We start from the raw sequence: 20,953 nt of genomic DNA on the forward strand, positions 1-20,953 counted from the left end.
ACTTGATTACATTTCATTCAAGGCAACTGTCACTTTTACCCCACTACAGTTTTACATCAAAGGCAACACTTTTTACTTTATTACATCTTCCAGGAAGTCCTCGTTAGTCGTTACACAGACCACACTACAATCAATTATTAAATGAGAACCATCAGGCGTGTTCTCAACTAAGGGATTACATCCTGGCGTTGCTCATACACAGCCGACTGAATGCGTACACCATTCAACAATAAAAGTGCTGTAGCGCCTCCCAATGCTCATTTGGTGGGTCGATCCCCATGAACGTGTCTTTTCCCCCCAAGGGCAACACTTTTTACTTCATTAAATCTTCCAGGAAGTCCTTGTAAGTCGTTACACCGACCACACTATAATCAAATCATAAGTGAGCACCATCAGGCGTGTTCAAATTAACGTGACAACTGTAATAACTGCCATTATAAAATCTATCTTTACTAACTGCGGCATCATAATATAATCAATCTGTGTTGACTTTCAATTCGTTTTTTTTTTTATTGTGTATCTATTTAAGTGATAAGATTTGTGAGATATTCCCTAAACTTTTATTTTTTCCCTTATATTTCAGTGGTAGCGCTACTGCTTTGCAGTAATGGAGATTGTGGGATCGCTTCCCGGGTTCTCTCCCTGTGTGAGGAGTTCCTTGATTAGTGAGAAAAGCACTATATAAATGTAAATAATTATTATTATTTATTTGATTCTTCTTCTTTCTGGAATAGGGGCCTTTCATCTCCCAGTGTAAGTCATATTCCCACCCACCAGTATTGCCACACTTCTAGTCTTTATCCTCGTGACACTAATCCAAGCCTGGGGGTCCCGGCTGTCTGTATACCAAGTATGTGTAGCATGGATGCGAGGGGCATAATGATGAGGGGACAGGGACCAAAGCCCCCCCCCAAATCTTTGGTGTTCCTGCCATTCAGCCATTTTTGGTCATAAATAACCCTACTAGGTGGTCAAAGTGCTGCTCTCTACATTAAAATGTTTTTGTTTATTGATGCGTCTTTTAATTAATGACAGTAATATGCATTTTTTTCTTGAATTGGCTGAAGAATGAAAGTAAACAATCATTTATTCGTTATTATTCTTATCTCAGTTCTCCTGATCTACATTTAATTTGGTTTTGTTTACATGCAACTACTTTGTTGTAAAGCACTTGGAGTGTCATCCTTTGTATGAACATGTGCTATAGAAAGAAATTGTGTTGCTGGTACTTCAGTGAAAATAAAAATTGGACAAAGTACTTCTACTTTTACTCAACTATCACTTTCAAGTATTTTTTCAAACTCTGCCCACCGTGTTATCAGAGTTCCTCAGTGTCATTTCTGCCTTGTTTAAGATGAACTCCTTCATATTCTTCTCTTGTTTAGCATCGTCACTAAAGTCTTCTGGGTGTCTTTTTTTTTAATTTGATGACTCATTTTTTTGGAAGCCCAAACATGAGTGAGGGGGCGGGTGAGCGTGTCCCGTGATAGACTGGCACTCTGCCCGGGGTTCTATCCGATATTACATGGCTGAGCTACGGGCCCTCTACACTTGCCCTCCCCATGCCCACGCGACACTCCCTTCGGTATTCTATTCCTATTCTATGTAACGCTACCGGGCAGCCTTTTTTTTGTGAAACTTCAACGCGGAGTCTTAGAATTTACTTATTTAGATTTGAATATTTTAGAAGAATACCTTTATGCTGGGAGTCCTGTCACTCATTCCGAACAGTGCCGTTGCTCTCACGTTGGACTTTACTTATTTGACAGAATCAAAGTTACCGAGGGTCTCGTATTTATCGCCGCCGCGCCTTATCTTGGTATGTTCAGCTCACTCTGCTAAGGAATGCTCGCACCACTGTGCTGCTTTCAGCTTTTCGGTAGTCTGAGAATTTTGTGAATCCCTACGCACATTAAACACAGGCTGAATGACAATCGGGAACAGGGGTGGCAAGCGGCTTACATGGCAGACTGGAGACCTGGGCCAGCGTTAACATAAACGATGTGCCGCTCACCACTAAAACTGACGGACCTACGCTTTAATTATTATCCCCTATCTTTCTTCTTGTCTCACTCTCTCCTGAATCATCGCCTCCACGCTGCTCGACCTGGGGTGTATTTCTCTCTCCCAGATATCCCTGTGAGGTCCGCATTCAGTTCCCTCTTCTTTTTTCTTGTCTCCCATCCGACTTACTCACCCCTCACCCGATGCTCTAGTTGCTCACCGACACTCCTCGTCCTGTTCGCCTCCCTTTCTACTCTTTTTGCAAACCCGCGCCACGCATGGCAGTCGGGGCAGTCTGAGAGCAGGGAGTCCTACCACTGCGCCTGCGCCGGGGAGTGGGGCGGGGTTACGAATCCTCGTCGCATGCTGATGACGTCTCTTTGTGTAGTTTGTTTTCTTTCTCCATAACGGCATCTGGCTGCTGCTGACTATTATCTCGAGTCTAGGCACTCGCCTCCCGTGCCGGTTCGACACGCGTTTTCAGACTCCTTTCAGACCACAGGCACTAAGAAAAAGTGTGGAAGGCGAGTATGGGCAGGAATCAGGACAGGGTAACGCTTTGACGGGCCTTAGATTTTAGGTGACGCCGGACTTGACGTGATTTGGTGACAAAGAGGGAGACGCGTGCTTCGTGAGCTGACTGAATTTTCTGACTCGATGTTCAGGGTCTCTGTGTTTCATACGGACTAACTGTTATTGCTATACTTAACTTCTTGCTCGTGCACCTTTACGCGCCACTTCTCCAGGTGCCGGCCTCATGCACGCGCAGCCGCTCGCTCCACTGTACGGTCTATCGCCGCAAAATCCGCACGCTGATTCGGCGCGTGGATCCTGTCTCGTGATGACATTAGTGTCCGTAATATTAAATGTCCATTCTCTTCTTTTGACCATTCATGCTGTCGGGGTCACGTCTTTACTCTGGTAATACCGGTAAATGATTTAATTCACTACTCAAAGCGCTTTACACAGTGAGTGTGGAGCCACTTCAGCCACATCCACCCCTATGATACGATGGCAGCCATTTTTTGCCACAGTACACTCACCACACGATCTGCGCTGAACTGGGCACAGGGGATGATTAGAGGGCCAGAATGACTAGGCCATGGAGGTCAGTTTAGCCAAGGAAATCGGGATACACCCTGCTCTTTATGAAGGATGCCCAGGGATCTTTTATGAGCACAGAGTGTCAGGACCTCGGTTTTACGTTTCATCCGAAAGACGGCGCTATTTTTTTTTTTTTACTGCAATGGGGCATTGGAATCCTCATTCAGAGCACAGGGTTGGCGCCCCCTACTGGCTTCACCAGCACTTCTTCAATCAGTAACGCGAGCTTTTCCTGTTTGGACTCCCCGCCTAGTACGGGCCGGGCTTGAACGTGCTTAAGCTTCAGGTGAATGACCTCTTCTGAGATGTATGTGGTATGGCTACCTGCAAAATGAAAACCCGGCTAGACCGAAATGTGGAATATGCACAGATTCTTTAATCCGGTTATTGGCAGCCCTTAAGAACACTTTTATCTCCTCTGTGCCACCCAGCACGTCTTCGAGACGGGACGCTAGTTTTCACAGCCGGAATTTTAACGTGAAAATGTGTGTCCCATTCTGCAGCCTGCAAAACAAATACTGGATGCGTTAAACTAGCCACAATCTTTTTAAAAGGTCACACGCAGTCTTTAATAGTGCATTATTCTGTACTGCTATTCTGTTTGCTAAAGGGGCACACGTTTTTTTCAAGGATGGTCTTTTGCTGTGGATCTGTGTCCCGTGTCTGATGCTTCGATGTTTAGTGAACATTGTATGGGTTGTCCAAAATAATCGTTTAAAGACTGTAGGAGGCCTTTTGTAGCAAGTTCGTGTCTGTTCTTTCACATGGGGGGGCGGGGGCTTTGGGGGGGGGTTCACTCTTTTCTGCGACTGAGCATTGACGAGATAATGGATGCCCCCTGTCTCCTGAATGTAAAGTGAATACTGGGCATAACAAATTGGCAACAATCCACTTTAAAAGCTTTCAGGCAATATTAAAAAGTACATTCTTCAATTTTGCGCCCCTCTTTTCTGTCCACTGGAGGAGGCGGGTGGGCAATCATTCCCACGATTAGGCTAACCTTTGGTATTCTGTTTCCTTTCTAAAAGATTACAATTTAGTGCTGTATGCGTTGAAAATGTGCAAGAGTTTCCAGAGTCTCCAATGCAGTTGTAAACGTCGCGGGAGTTAAGTTTTGTCTTTATTTGGTTTTATCAAATGCACGTTTTACGCTTGAATTACGGAGCAGAAGCACCAAATTATATTCAGGCATCATTAGTTAGGCCAACATTGTAAGAAAAACCATAAACAATAAAAGAATTGGGACACCCGTAAGTGAAACAAAACGCGAGTCAAAAACGTCTTCAGCGACGCGAGTGTCTGGATCAAAAAGGCGGATCTTCTGATAAAATGCACTACTGGCATGAAAAGGCGGGTGCAGGTGGGCGGACACCGGACGTGACGTAAATTGTGGCAGAGCCGTCAATCTGGCAGACTGCGGAGAGAGGAAGAGACGAAGGGGTTAGTAAATAGCGCCATCTAGTGTTGCTATTCGGGAAATTACCATCACCCGAGCCCTTCATGGAATTGTCAATAAAAGCCTTTGAAACTTCTGAAATGTTTGTAATTCTACTTCAGTGTACCATAGAAACATCTGACAGAAAGATCTAAAAACACTGAAGCTTAGTGAAAACGACTGTACCATTGACCAAAAGACCACAGACACCCTTTAAGCCGATGGTATTCCCTGATGACAGTGGCCTCTTTCAGCAGGATAACGTGCCCCAATCACACAGTAAAAATCGCTCAGAGATGGATTGATAAACATGACAAAGAGTTCAAGGTGTTAACTTGGCCTTCAAATCCCCCAGATGACAACCTAATCGAGCCGGGAGAAACGAGTCCAACCCATGGAGACCCCACCTCACAACTTAAAAGATCCGCTGCTGATGTCTTGGTGCAGATACCACAGGGCACTTTGTGGAGTTAATGCCAGACACAAGGGGGTACTACATGATATTTGGCAGGTGGTTTGTTGTGGCTGATCGATGTGTGTGTGGGTGTGTATTAATATAGTGCCCTCCATAATATTTGAGACAAATGCACCTGTACCCTTGATGGTCTCCTCTGCCCCACAGTTTAATAATACAAATCAAACAATTTGGTGTCTCAAGGAGGATCCACACAATATTAGGTGGATGGTTTTAATGTTGTGGCTGATTGGTGTGGGAGTGTGCGTACATACAGTATACGTATTTATATTTAAACCATATATGGCTATTTATGTAAAAAAAAAAACTGCTCCAAAAAATGAAAGGAACACTTTGAAAACGCACCAGATCTCAATGAGATCTCAATGCTGGCTCTCCCTACTGCTATGGACTGATATAATGATGTGTGAGGAACGAAAGGATGGAAATGAAGATGATCAACCTACATAGAGAGGGCTGAATTCAAAGACACCCCGAAAATCAAAGGGAAAAAATGATACAGCGGCAGGCAGGCAGGCAAGTCCATTTGGCCAAAATTGAAGCAACTCCAAATCGTACTCATTAGTTTTGTATGACCCCCGTGTTCTTGTATGCATGCCTGACAACATCTGAATGAGAAGACAGATGGTATCCTGGGGGATCTCCTCCCAGATCTGGACCAGGACATCACTGAGCTAATGGACAGTCTGAGGCGTCAGATGAACCCAAACATAATGTCCCACCCAGAGATGTTCTATTGGAAATAAGGTCAGGCGATTGAGTGGGGGTTTTGGGGGGGCTAGTCAATGGGATCAATTCCTTCTTCATCTCGCAAACACATGAGGCCGGGCATTGTGGTGCACCAGGAAGAACCCAGGAGCCACTGCACCAGCATTAGGTCTGACATTGGGCCAAGGATTTCATCCTGATACCTAATGGCAGTCAAGGTGCCGTTGTCTAGCCTGTAGAGGTCTGTACGTCCCTCCATGGAAATGCCTCCCCAGATATACCATCAGTGACCCCCCACCAAAGCGGTCATGGTGAACGATGTTACAAGCAGCATAATGTTCTCCACGGCTTCTCCAGACCCTTTCATGTCTGTAACATGTGCTCAGGGTGAACCTGCTCTCATCTGTGAAAAGCAAAGGACGCCCTCCAGTGGTGGACCTGTCAATTCTGGTATTCTATGGCAAATGCCAATTGAGCTCCACGGGGCCCACTAGAGGACGTCCGGCCTTCAGGCCACCCTCATGAAGTCTGTTTCTGATAGTTTGGTCAGAGACATTCACACCAGTGGCCTGGTGGAGGTCATTTTGTAGGCTCTGGCAGTGCTCATCCTGTTCCTCCTTGCTCAATGGAGCAGATAGTGGTGGGTCCTGCTGATGGGTTAAGGACCTTCTATGAGGGGCCCTGTCCAGCTCTCCTCAAGAAACTGCCTGCCTCCTCCTGGAATCTTCTACATGCCCTTGAGACTGTGCTGGGAGACACAGCAGACCTTCTGGCAATGGGAGACACGTATTGATGTGCCTGTCATCCTGGAGAAGTTGGACTACCTGTGCCACCAAACTCTGTAGGGTCCAGGTATGGCCTCATGGTACCAGTAGTGACACTGACCATAGCCAAATGCAAAACGAGTGACAAAACAGAGGAGGAGGGAAAAATGTCAGTGGCCTCCCTCCAGGTGTGAAACCATTCATTGCTGTTTTGGGGGTCGTCTTATTGTTGCCCCTCTAATGCACCTCTTGGTCATTTCATGAACACCAAAGCAACTGAAACTGATGAACAAGCCCCTCTGCTACTTAACTGACCAGATCTGAACAGTAATTTGCTCTGATTTTTTTGATAAGTATATATATATATATATTTATATATATATATATATATATATATATATATATATATATACATATATCCATCCATCCATCCATTATCCATCCTGCTATATCCTAACTACAGGGTCATGGGGGTCTGCTGGAGCCAATCCCAGCCAACACAGGGCGCAAGGCAGGGCATCAGCCCACCGCAGGGTGGACACACACACACACTAGGGACAATTTAGAATCGCCAATGCGCCTAACCTGCATGTCTTTGGAGTGTGGGAGGAAACCCACGCAGACATGGGGAGAACGTGCAAACTACACGAAGGGTGAACCCGGGACTCCTAACTGTGAGCCCATATATATATATATAATGTATGCAGTATATATCTCAGGACACCAGAAGTACTTCTGGGTTTTGTATAAGAGGAGCAGGCTTCCTCAATCGGAGAGGAGGAGGAGGACAAAGTTTGCTAACAGGAGTGGACGATGAGTTATAGAGAGTGGAAGAAACAGATTTATGGTCATGGTGTGGGAAACTGTTATTGTAAGAGTTTCACACAATAAAAAAACACATTGTTTCATTTCAACTTGTGTCGGAGCCTGTTGATTTTTCCAAGTTTGGGGATCTACAGCACCCCCTGGGGACCACAGTGGGATTCTAACAGGTTAGATGCTCCAGAAAATGCAGAATCACATATAAAGCAACTGACCAAACCCTGTAGGTGCTCACAGGTGACCAGGCTGAGGAGACCCTGACCACAAGCGCCTTACAAATGGGAAAGGTGCTATATACATAAAATGTATTCTAATACATTGAGCAGTCATCATTAACATAAAAAGGCATTGATCCTCATTCAATGGATTGTCAAGGACAGAGATTTGGGTCATTGTGTGAGTATTAGAGGGGCCCACTTGAAGTAAAAAGAGAAGGCGGCAGCTGGATAATGGAGACAGTCCAGGAGACGAATTGTGACTTGGTCAGTTTAAAGGAAGGCAACGTGTGGGCTTGGACTGAACGTCCATTAAAAGTGTTAAGTGAGGTCAGGATATACAGAGAAGGTGGCTGGAGACAACTGAGGGAGTTCATTTGGGGGGGCACACTGACCTTATTTACCAATATTCACGCTAGCATGGGTGCGATAGAGAGACACAGAGAGTGAAGGGAGTTCAAATAGTGCATAACCAGCAGGACTTTAAGGGTTAAGAACGCGAGAAAACACAAATGCAGCAAACAGATCACCAGTACGCACAGTAAGGAATCCATGAAAAAAAAAAAAGAAAAAAAAAAAATAGGAAGAGAATTTGAGCAGGAGTCAGCTGAATGGGATAAACATGGCAACCACTGAAACATTTTATTAATATTTATAAAAAAAAAACAAATAGAAAGTACAGCATTATAACATAAAGCAGAAGAGAAAATGATTCAACCCTGACAGTATATTGTAATGAAAAGACGATAAACATATTCAGCCTACGCACACTCAGCCCGCGATCTCCTTTAAACCACCGCTGGCCTCAAATCAGACACGTCCACCACGTGTGCTTAGCAGATCCGTGCATCCCTCGACTCGCCGCCAGGACGCTCGTGCAGGTTGGCATCTCCTCTCTCAGCTTTACTCCACAAACGTATGCCATCTGGGGCAGCTTTTAAAAATGTAAAGCAGGGGTGGGCAATGTCGGTCCTGGAGGGCAGCAGTGGCTGCAGGTTTTTGTTCCAACCCAGTTTTTTTAATGAGAAGTCAATTATTGCTACTGAAGCCCTTATTGCTCAAGTGACATATTGATGCTTCATTTTAGTGTTCTCGCTTGTTAAGGTTCCCCTCTCTTAATTGATTATTTCAAACTTAAACATCTGCATTGTGTTTTAATGGCTCCTTAACAGCAATAGCTTGTTTCCATTTACAGCTGTGTGTGTGTTCATCACGCACTATTTGATTTAATAAAACGATTAATAGAAAAATGTGACAGACAGAAAATGACCTGTTATAGGCTTCAAATCATTTGGATGATATCCTTGGAGAGTAAAAAAATCTCTGATATCCATCCATCCATCCATTATCCAACCCACTAAATCCTAACTACAGGGTCTCGGGGGTCTGCTGGAGCCAGTCCCAGCCAACACAGGGTGCAAGGCAGGAAACAAACCCCGGGCAGGGTGCCAGCCCACCGCAGGGCACACACTAAAAACAATTTAGGATCGCCAATGCACCTAACCTGCATGTCTTCGGACTGTGGGAGGAAACGCCACGCAGACCCGGGGAGAACATGCAAACTCCAAGCAGGGAGGACCCGGGAAGCGAACCCGGGTCTCCTAACTGCGTGGCAGGAGTGCTACCGCTGTACCACCGTAACGCCCATCTCTGACATAAGAACTTTCATTTGCAGACGAACAAGCCATACAATTAAATGAGGTCTGGGATTGGTTTCTAATTAAGCAGTTGGGTTGGAATGAAAACTTGAAGCCACTGTGGCCCTCCAGGACCGACATTGCCCACCCCTGGTGTAAAGCCTGGCCTGGCCAGGCCAATAGCATGGAGGGCTGAATACCAAAATGATGCTGAGATGCCCATCAGTGTGTCTTCTACTTGAAGCATTTCCGGTAGAAAATTGTCTTTCCTTATTTTTATGACAATGTTTTCTTATTGAAATAGTCCTGGACTTGTTACTCATCACTGGCTTGTCTTGACTGAGACGACCTCAGACTGTAAGTGTGAATGAATGAAAAGGACGACTGTGGAGCTCTTTTGTTTTTGTTCTGCTGACAATACAATTGGGTGTATAGCCGTTGGACCCCCTCGACATTTAGGAAAGCTGCAGTTGCATACGTGCACATGCATGTCAGGTTATCAGGAAAATAATGCAGGGTCCATATTACTAAGGAGCCACCATCAGGCAGGCAGCACCACATGGGAAGGTCATTTCACAGTCTGTTATAGATAAGAAAATGCATTCCGTAGTACATGGTGGGAAATAAGAAAAAATAAAATACAAGGGGGGAGTCAAGCTATAGTTAGAAAATGGACCGAACCTTAACAAATCTGATATGCCATTTCTCAAAGCACTTGTGCCACTTGCCTGGAAGTTTCCTGCAGAATAAAAGGTTTTGTCTCGCCCTCACCACCACTCGTGCACCCGAGTTCTTGTCGAACATTACGTGCCGAGGGGCACTACAGTCAATAGTGCAAGTTGGAGACCAATGTGAAGCCTGCTATTCGATCCAAGCGGCGGGGACTGCTGTCCCAAGGGGTCCAGTTGCTGCTAGAAAATGAAACACTCTTTGTCTGGAGAAAGTGAAGCTGAAGGGATTGCCACATCCTCCTTATTATCCAGATTTGGCACTGTGCAATTTGCACCTTTATGGACCACTAAAAATAAAAATAGAAAAACATCTGGGAGGTTGTTGATTCGAGAAATATGACGACGTGAAGAAAGTGATGCCCGAGTGGTCACGAGGACAAGACCAAACCTTTTATTCTGCTGGCATCTGGGCACTGCCTGACAAGTGGCACAAGTACATTGAGAAATGACATGATCAGCTTTGTTCCATTTTCTAACTTTAGCTTGACTCCCCCTCGTAATAGAGATGAACTAGCCGAGTTTGCTGGCACTAAGGGTGTTCTACTGTGTTAGCCATTATGAACGTAGATAGATAGATAGATACTTTATTAATCCCAAGGGGGAAATTCACATAATCCAGCAGCAGTATAGTGAAAAGTCAAGCAAAATGACACCTTTTATTGGCAAACTAAAAAGATTACAATAAGCAAGCTTTCGAGGGAACTCCGGCCCCTTCTTCAGGCGAGATGTAAATATTTACACAAGTTGAACTTACTGAGCGAAGCTTTGTAAAACAGCGCCCTCTGCTGGAAATCGGGGGTTGGTGCCGCACTGGCTCCTAACACAGAGGTGCCGCTAATGTTCGGAGATGACGCGTCCACTACGGAGTTCTTTTTTGGACCGTTTATATACTACGTACTGTAAAGTCCCGCTTGTACTTGGGCGCAGACAGCGGAAGATACCGTTGCTCACCGCAGATGCACACCCCGGTCCGTTTATAGCTCAAGCATTTAGTGAGCGACAATGCGCATTTACAAAATCCGTAGACTTTTCCCCTCAAGATTTTTCTTTTCTCTTTACAAAATGTTCAGCTTTTCTCAGGGTCTGGGAGATTCTCGCCATGCACCTATGCACATTTTGGCTTTCTTTGTGTACTGTTGGATTGCATGAATGTGGGAAGAAACGAATCACGTCATGCAACTCTTCCTCGAATGAGCCCTTATTTTCTTGTCTGGCGCGGTTGACGCACACAGACGCCCACGGGGCCGCACCGTCACAATATTCTGAAACTACGCGATCCAGGACTGCTGATAAAATTTATGTCACGCGGAGTACAAAGTATAAAAACAGCAGGTTTACCTTAGCGAGATGTGGCGTACTGATGATAACGGTACCGATTAGTGATGATTAGCGAACCCCATCTCAAGTTGTGAGAAGTCGCAGAAATGTTTCAAAACTTGCCGAACATGGCAAAATGCACCGAAGTCAACGGGGAAGGGAAAACCAAACTCGTTTTGAGTGAATTATAATGGTGCAGTGGTCTTTAAAGTGTTCACGAGAGATAAGAAAACTGGCTGCTAATGATGCTGGACTGATTATTGTGGCCAAACATGTGATCTGAGCCATGAGGCAGCGGTGCTAACTACTGCACCACTGAGCTTCCCTGAGATAAAATGAATACAATTAAATGTTAGAACAGTTAGTTTTTTTTTTTTTTTTGCAGACAGGAAGCACAGATTTACTGAGGCCTACATCCCTCAGATTTGGTAGCAGGTACTCAAACTCTTATGAAATGAAAGCTTAAATTTTCCCCACACTGCTGCTTTTGCACAACATGAAATGCCATGGATTCTTCACTCCTTCCTGTTGCATCAGCTGCACAGCACTCTGGGTAATATTACTCAAGGGGTACGCACAGGTCACACACAAGTCTGTACACAAAGACATTACCTTTAAGACATGAAAGCACTGACACCTTTCCTGTTTCCTTCTGCTTGTTAACATGTATTGTCTGCTAATTTTTAAGTCCACTACTAGGATCAGCATTCTATGTTGGGGTTCTGTGTCATCCACTATCGGCTGTTACACCCGTGTGAAGTCGCGCCAGCCTGACAAAGCATTATGGGGCTCTGGGGGAGGAGTAAAAAAAAAAAAAAAAAAAAGTTTGTTTAAGCCAGCCCCACTGTGAATTTTCAGGAAAACGTTTGGCAAACTCGGTCTATTCTCTGCGAAAAACCACTTTGGTGAATTTCACTCATTGTAAGACCCCCCTCACTTATGAGAGTTTGCTTTGAAAGCTTCCCTTACTCTCTAGCTTAGTCTTTCAGGGTTACTCCATTGTGGCCATTAAGACTCCTGCTGTCTGAGAAACACTTGCCACATCCATAATTGTAAATTATGGTATGGTTATGAAGTCCATTGTCATTTCAGAATCGTTTACCACAACTCAGTATAATAATAACTTGTCGCTCCCTTGTGGATTCTTAATTGTTCATGAACATTACTTAAAAAGTGAGAATATTTTACCTCATTTAAAGCCGCAATAAGATGTTTCCTCAGCATAAATTTCTATCTATTTGCTATGGGAAAATCGACTGCCACATTCAGAGCAGCAGTAAGGTTTTATTTAGGTTTCCCTTGAGTGTGAATTCTTATGTGGTTCTGTAATCTGTTGTTATGGGGGAATCTCTTGCCACACTCAGAACAGCAATATGGCTTTCCTCCGGTATGGACTTGCGTGTGATAGTTAAGAGCACTGCCATCAGAGAATCTTTTCCCACACTCAGAACAGCTATATGGCTTTTCTCCAGTGTGGATTCTTGTATGTCTTTGCAGAGTGCATTTATGGGGGAATCTTTTACCACATTCAGAACAGCAGTATGGCTTTTCTCCTGTATGAATCCGCATGTGCTGCCGCAGATTGCAGACGTTGGTGAACAGTTTCCCACACTCAGAACAGGAATATGGCTTTTCTCCAGTATGAATTCGTGTGTGCTGCTTAAGGTTGCTGCTGTCAATAAATCGTTTGCCACATTCAGCGCAGCCATAGGGCTTCTCTCCGGTGTGGACTCTTCGATGCCTGTGCAGACTACTACTGGATGAGAACTGTTTGCCACACTCCGAACAGCAATGAGGTTTTTCTCCAGTATGAATTCTTATGTGTAATTGAATACTGTGGTTATGGAGGAATATTTTGCCACATTCAGAACAGGCAAATAGCTTTTCTCTCGCATGAATCGACTTCTGGTTTTTGGAGGTTTTTCTGCACTTTCGGCCAGTATACAAAGCCTCTTTATCCGTGTTATGCATTTGTGGCTGGTCAGTGTCGACGGCTTCTACCTGTGCTTCCTTCACAGCAGAATCAGAACTACACTGCAACAAGGCTGCTGTCAAATCCTCCGGTGCACCTGAAGCACTCAACTTCTTCTCCTTGCTCTGTCTTGGTTGCAGTCTGCCATGAAGAGAGGGCTGAGCAAACGGAGGCGGGGAGAAGCTGCCACTTGCTTGGAAATCTGCAATAACACAAAGAGATCAGTCTGATATTTTTATATAAATTCATTATTGTAACGAGAGAGGAGGCACACTGATTGGGGTGGCTGCTGCACACGGAGGTTTAATTCCTGTGTGTTTGGACTTTCATGTTCGCCTGGTATCTGTTCAGTTTCACCATCTTCCTCTCATATCCTACAGATCTCTGTCTGGTATGACAGAGTGTGAATGTGTGTGTGCCAGTGTGTACCCTCCATTATCATGGAGATGTCTACCTTACTTCAAAACCTACCTGAGACCACAGCAAGGGGGGCAAATTGTCAGATGTCTAGGACTACTGTGGTATAGCGCAGGCATGTCAAACACGCGGCCCGCATGACAGGGTTAGCACTGAACTTGTACAAAATGATTACTATCGTTTGTGATTGAATCATTCTGCGTCTTCAGCGTTACTTATTGACTTTTCTTACTTATGCCTTCTGACAAAAGCCCGTTTTCCCATGGCATTACGGTACCGGAAACGTCATCTGCTAGTATAGCCACGAACCTTGACCAAAGTTAATGAGCCGCAATGTCGCAACTGAAGTGCTAGGCTGAAGCAGGGGTGGCCTTAGGCACCTGCACAGGGCCGCCATGCCAATATATATTGAATATAAAACAGAAAGAGAAAATAATGACACAGCTGACGGCAATGTGGCCGAAAAACATTGCGTTTCTTGTTAATTAGTACGCTGTATTTACTAATATCGCGCGAGTCAGAGCAGTAAGCTATATGTAGTATTATAATGTTCTGCCGTAATGAGAATATCATGGGCCGCCACTTGGTTTTCAAGTTACGGATACGTGCATACAGGGAGCGCAGAATTATTAGGCAAGTTGTATTTTTGAGGATTAATTTTAATATGGAACAAACACAGTGCTATCAGTCAATCCAAAATGTTAATAAACCTGAAACCTGAATGTTTCACAACGGAAATGTGAGTGTGAACATCATCAGGGGAATACATATGTACGCACAATTATTAGGCAACTATTAGTGTGCAGATTTATTATGCAACTAAAGGAAAAATGAAAATTTTCCCATCTCACTTGTTTATTTTCATCTGTTATAGTGAGAATAATAAACAAACACCTCAAAATTTACAAATAAACATCTCTGACATTTAAAAAATCAATCAATCAATCAATGACCAATATAGCCACCCTTCTTTCCAATAACAGTCCTAAGCCTTTCCATTCATGGAGTCTGTCAGTTTCTTGATCTGTTGACGATCAGCTTTTTGTGGAGCAGTGACTACAGCCTCCCAGACACTCTTCAGAGAGGTGGATTGTTTTTCTCCCCCGTAAATCTAGCGTTTAAGAAGTGCCCACAAGTTCTCGATAGGGTTTAGGTCAGATGAGGAAGGGGCCATGTCATTATTCCTTCATCTTTAAGGCCTTTACTGGCTGGCCACGCAGTGGAGAACTTCGATGCAAGTGATGGAGCATTGGCCTGCATAAAAATCATGGTCGTCTTCCTGTATCACTGTTTGAAGAAAGTGTCTTCAAAAACTGGCAGTAGGTTTGGGAGTTGATTTTGAGTTCATCTTCAATGCAAAAGGTCCAACTAGCTCATCTTTAAAAATACCAGCTCATACCAGTACCCCACCTCCACGTTGGAGTGGAGCTCTGTGCCCATTACTGATCCACAGGTCCATCCATCTGGTCCATCAAGAGTCACTCTCATCTCATCGGTCCATAAAACCTTTGAAAAAAATCTGTCTTCAGATATTTCTTGGCCCAGTTTTGACGTTTCAACTTATGTTTCTTGTTCAGTGGTGGTTGGGTTTCAGCCCTCCTTACCTTGGCCATGTCTTTGAGCACTGAACACCTTGTACTTCTGGGCACTCCAGGTAGGTTGCAGCTCTGGAATATGAAAGTACTGGAGGATAATGGGTTCCTGGTAGCTTCACGTTTGATTCTTCTCAAATCTTTGGCAGCTAATTTGCGTCTTTTGTTCTCAACACGTTTCTTGCGACCCTGTTGACTATTTGCAACAAAATGTTTGATGGTTCTGTGATCACACACCAATATCTTAGCAATTCCAAAAGTGCTGCATCCCTCTGAAAGACTTTTTACAATTTTTGACTTTTCAGAGTCAGTTAAATCTCTTTTTGGCCCATTTTGCCCGAGGAAAACTAGCTGCCTAATAATTCTGCACACCTTGATATAGGGTGTTGATCTCCTTAGGCCACACCCTCCCTCATTACACAAATACACATCACCTGACGTGCTTAAATCCAATAAGCATTCAAGTTAATACAGCTTGGAGTTGGAATATACGCATTAAAAATGATGATATGGTCAAAATACTCACTTGCCTAATAATTGTGCACACAGTGTATAGAAGTGTGTCATGAGCACGAGGCGACAATGCAGTGTCCGCAACGGACGTTGCCATCCGCCGTGCATAAGATGCCATATTGACATTGGCTGGCGAAGGGGCCACCGATTCTTTCTCTGCCCAGGGCCGCCCCTGCTAGACTACAGTACTGGCTGGGCTGCTGAGACTGGCCACTGGGCAGAACTGGCCATCACGAGTAGTAATAACCCGTATATTTTCACGTTTTTTTGCTCTAGTTTTTATGTAATTATATGCTAGTATTGTAACAAACAGTTAGTGCAGACCACAGCTGAAGATCTGAAGTGGACGCGAGAAGTTGGTGAGTTGTTTATTAACATATTTTTGTGATTTTTGAGTTTGTACAATTAGTGTAGGTCAGGGGGCTTTTTGCATATCGGCTTATTTTACAATATAAACTTTGAAGTAAACTTAGTAAAGTAAAATTCGATTTTTGGAGGATTTGTTTTCCAACCTGAATTAGCGAGCGTTTTCGTGATTTCAGTTCACACGAACAGGACTGCGCCCGAGAATATCCAAATGGAGTGGATTGAACTGCAGTCCGAGTCTATTCTGAAGGCAAAATACAACGAAGTTGGTGTGCCAGGCTTGTATGCTTACCTGCCACCCTCGTATGTGCAGTTGGCATCGAGAGTACTGTCTACGTTCGGAAGCACTTACCTTTGTGAGCAATTGTTTTCGTTAATGAAAGCTACCAAAACCCCACATCGCTCAAGACTTTCTGTCGAGCGCCTTTCATCCCTCATAAAAGTTGCACAAGATTGACGAACTGGTCACTAACAAGAGATGCCAAGTGTCGGGACAAAAGAAATAGATCTCCTATATAAGCAATGAATATAAAATAATAATATAAGGACCTAGCTAAGAGGCTAAGACTCAAATTGTACGCTCTTGTACGGAGAGTGTATGGAAATAAATTGCTTTTCTGTAAACTTTAAGTGTTACATTTTTTAAAGTTTTCAGTATTGGAAAGAAAGCTACAGTAACTTTGTATAATATTATTTGCTACAGTGCGGCCCTGCTGACGCACGTATGGCAGTCGAAGCGGCCCACCAATGGTGTGAGTTTGACATGCCTGGTATACTGGGACCGCGGCTTCAAAAACAAAGGCCAGGTTTTAAATCCGTAGAGCCGTGTCGTTCTCCGTGGGCGCGATTGCACGGCCGCGGGAAGTTAATGAGGTGGTTGGAGCGAGTCGCACCTGCACGTGTGGGTGCGGTCGTCCTCGATTGTCTCATTGGCTTCCTGCGGCATGTAATTAAGGCGCTGCGCCCACGGAGACGCACGGAGGTATGTATATATATATACAGGTCAACACCGGGGTTTGGAGAGGAATCGAAAGGAGCGATGAACAGAGAGATCAAGGAGGAGGAGGAGGAGAAGAAGTTGTTAAAAGGACATTTACCATCACTATGGTGGAGTAACAGAGAAGACCTGGGTGGGCAAATGACCTACAGGAATGACAATCTGGGCCTCAACCCTTTGCTGTGATTTACTTGATAAAGTTGGAATGCTTTTAAAACCCAATTTATATTTAAAAATAAATCCATCCACCATGCTGTGAAAACGTATTTGCCCCCTTCCTAACCTGCACTACTTTCACGGCACTTGTTTCTGATCTCCTTGCAGAATTTACAGAATTCAAAAGACAACCCAAGTAAGCACAATACACGTTTTTTTCACATGATAATTTGGATTACTGAAGGAAAAAAAATAAACAGTCTACCAAGATCTTTATCACCCTTGTGGAAAAGTACTTACTCAGACAATGAACCACCATTCAGTGATAACGGGTGAAATGAGACTAGATACAGCGCAGCTTGATGGCTGCCAGTCCTATGGAATAATCTGAGCATCACTTCAACAGAACAGTTCCAGCAATGTCAAGTTGGAGAAAAGGTCTCCACAAGCAGCACTCCATGCTTCAGAGAGAGAAGTAAGGAGCACACGCTGATAGAGCGCACTGCCTCACCCACCACATGACAAAGCAACTCAGGATCCCAGATTAGGACCCGAGTGCAGCCAGCCATACAATGGGTGACACCTCAACACCACACTATTGTGAAGTTTTATATGGCGGCTGGAGTGCTAACTCTGCCATCAACCCCCAGGTTTTTCACTGCAGGTTGGACGGCCTACATGCAGGGCTGGATGCAGATTAACGTCATACCCGGGACACAGCAATTGCAGGTTAAGGGCTTTGCTCGAGGGCTCAAAAGAGTAGACTAGTCACTTTTGGTGTTTACGAGGATTCGAGCCAGCAATTCTTGCCAGTGCAGATCCCAAGCCTCACAGCCACCACTCCGTGCCTCGAGCAAAAGAAATTCTAGAAGACCCAAGAAAGAAAGTTACTGAAACACAGCAGTCAGGACAGAGCCACAAGGCAACCTCCAAAACCCTGGGGGGGCTCCAGTGAACCACCATGAGTGGCAATAGTCTCCAAATGAATAAAACTAAAAGCAGTTGGAAATCTGCCCAGGAGTTGTTGGCCTAGAACAGGGGTGGGCAATGTCGGTCCTGGAGGGCCACAGAGGCTGCAGGTCTTTGGTTCCAACCCAATTTCTTAATGAGAAGTCAGTTATTGCTCAAAGAGACCTTCTGATGCTTCATAGTAGTGGTCTCGCTTGTTAAGGTTGCCCACTGTCAGAGCCATTTGCTAGTTATTGAGGTTATGTCAAGTTGATAGAAGGATTTGCTTATTTGTTAAGCTGTGTAAGCTCGCGTTGTAGAAAGCCCGGGGTCCTAAAAACTATTGAAACCGTAAGAAGAAAAAAAAAAAATCGAAATGTCAGGTAATTGAAAGGAACTCCTCTGGGCGTCTCGTTATAACCGATGTGCTCGCCTCACTTGTGTTATTAGCGGCTAAGCGAGTTTTCTGTTTCCTCTTACCCTGACTCCGCCTCTCACTATCGGGCCGGTCAGACACACACACTTCCACGTGTAGACATTTATGTAGAAGACTAGGGGGCTCCGCTCCCTGCCTGCTTCACTCGCCCACCCCAGGGTTTAGTTAACCGCATATACAATTTAAAGAGATTGTTATTTTCATGGGAATTGTTACATATACATTATGTCCATTTTTACTTTAAAACTTTAGTAAAAACAATACTTGGAATTAACTTTTCATCAACATCGCGTCAAATTCTGATTCCGTGTTTGGACTTACATCGTGACCACGCAATGTATAACTGCCCGTGAGTGCATATCGTTTATTTATCTCTAATAAGTTACCCAAATTTTTCGAATGTTTGTCCATGCTCTTTTATCTTCGCTTAGTCGTTGACATGTCATCTAGAACATATAAAATGATGGTTCTGATAAAATTTATAAGAGCTGAGAGCGCAGGAAGTGTGTTTGCCAAAAGTGATAGATAAGTAGATAGATTACATACATACACACAGTCCCTGACAAAAGTCTTGTCGCTTGTGTAGAAATTGACCTGAAGTGCTGCTAAAATATATTTCTAATCAAGATTTTTTTACAATAAATGGGTCATTTCAATCCCATCAGCTTTTGTAATAATGTTTCAGTGCAAAACGAAACTGACAAAAAGTATTCTAATATTCACAGCTTGGTAAAGCCCATTGAGTCAATTTTTGGCAGGACATAAGTGTTGTCCCCTTGTCATATGAGCTTCACCTGTGACTAATAATGGATCAATTAGGTCTCAGGTGTGTATAAAAAGAACCCCAGTACACTAGACCTTCACATCAACTGCAACTAGACCTCTGCAAGCATGCTTAAGATTCATCCTGAGACTAAAGTGTTGATTATCAAGAGGCTGAAGACCAAATCCACTGCTGATGTGGCAAACACCTTCAATGTGTCTCAGCCTCAAATTCAGAGGATAAAAAAAAAGATTTGAAGAGACTGGAGACGTTTTTGACAAGCCCAGGTCAGGAAGACCCCGCAAGACAACTGCTCGAGAGGACCGTTTGTTGGCTCGAAAATCCAAGGCCAGCCCATTTTCCACTGCAGCAGAGCTTTACGAGACCTGGTCACCTGAAGTCCCTGTGTCAACCAGAACAGTTTCTCGGAACAACAAGGGGAAATTCACATACTCCAGTAGCAGCATACTGATAAAAACAATATTAAATTAAAGAGTGATAACAATGAAGGTATAACAGACAATAACTTTGTATAATGTTATTGTTCATCCCCCAGGTGGAATTGAAGAGTCGCATAGTGTAGAGGAGGAGCGATCTCCTCAGTCTGTCAGTGGTGCAGGATAGTAACAGCAGTCTGTCGCCGAAGCTACTCCTCTGTCTGGAGATGATCCTGTTCAGTGGATGCAGTGGATTCTCCATGATTGAAAGGAGTCTGCTCAGCGCCCGTCGCTCTGCCACGAATGTCAATCTGTCCAGCTCCGTGCCTACAATAGAGCCTGCCTTCCTCACCAGCTTGTCCAGGCGTGAGGCATCCCTCTTCTTTATGCTGCCTCCCCACCACACCACCACGTAGAAGAGGGCGCTCACCACAACCGTCTGGTAGAACATCTGCAGCATCTTATTGCAGATGTTGAAGGACGCCAGCCTTCTAAGGAAGTATAGTCAGTGAGAACACTGTGGTCTTGTTTGAAAATGGTCTTAAGTTGGGCGTGACTTGAAAGAATCTTATGTTAAAAGTCTCCGTCTCGTGGGACTTCCTTTCAAAAAGTCACATCTCCTCCCCAAATTTTTTTATTATAATAGAGAGATGTTTGCCTATAGATTAGTGTATAGTCTAAGAGAGGTCCTTATAACCCACAAGCCGAATTGAGTTAGTGTACTCTGTTTCTTGTCCCTTCGACTACAGTTAGTGACCTGCCTTCCTGAAAGTAAGGCATGGAGGGCACACGGTTTCAAAGCGCGCCTTACCGTGCCCAGTTGCATGTAACTTAACGTGCTCTACTGAACGTGCAGCGCCATACGTTTAGCACGTATCGAAGGGGAAGTAAAGCATCCTTTAGTGCAGATAACAACTAAAGTTGACCAAGAAAAGGCTACGTTTAAGGAAGAGACTTTCCCCCCAGAAGCAGAACAGTAAGACCACGTGTTAATGGCTGAAAAAGATGGTGTATCGGCCCAGTTAAAGTCTGGACATGGACCCTGTCACACACGTGCGAATGGGAGGCAACTAAAGGGTTTGAATAACGACAATTCCATGCCAGTCCAGGGGGTGGCGAGCTGCACAGACTTTCTCTCTTGATC

The 20,953-nt window shown here is 44.4% G+C and overlaps 1 protein-coding gene across 1 annotated transcript in view; it reads right to left on the minus strand.

Moving 5' to 3' along the window:
* Nucleotides 1–20,953, minus strand: part of LOC120528895 (zinc finger protein 420-like) — a 58,184-nt gene that overhangs the window by 11,561 nt on the left and 25,670 nt on the right. Inside the window, exon 3 of the mRNA XM_039752971.1 lies at nt 12,499–13,386. Within this exon, the coding sequence (XP_039608905.1) occupies nt 12,499–13,386 (888 nt within the window). The remainder of the gene's footprint in view (nt 1–12,498; nt 13,387–20,953) is intronic.

The sequence above is a fragment of the Polypterus senegalus genome, chromosome 4, assembly GCF_016835505.1.
Source record: "Polypterus senegalus isolate Bchr_013 chromosome 4, ASM1683550v1, whole genome shotgun sequence".
Lineage (NCBI taxonomy): Eukaryota > Metazoa > Chordata > Cladistia > Polypteriformes > Polypteridae > Polypterus > Polypterus senegalus.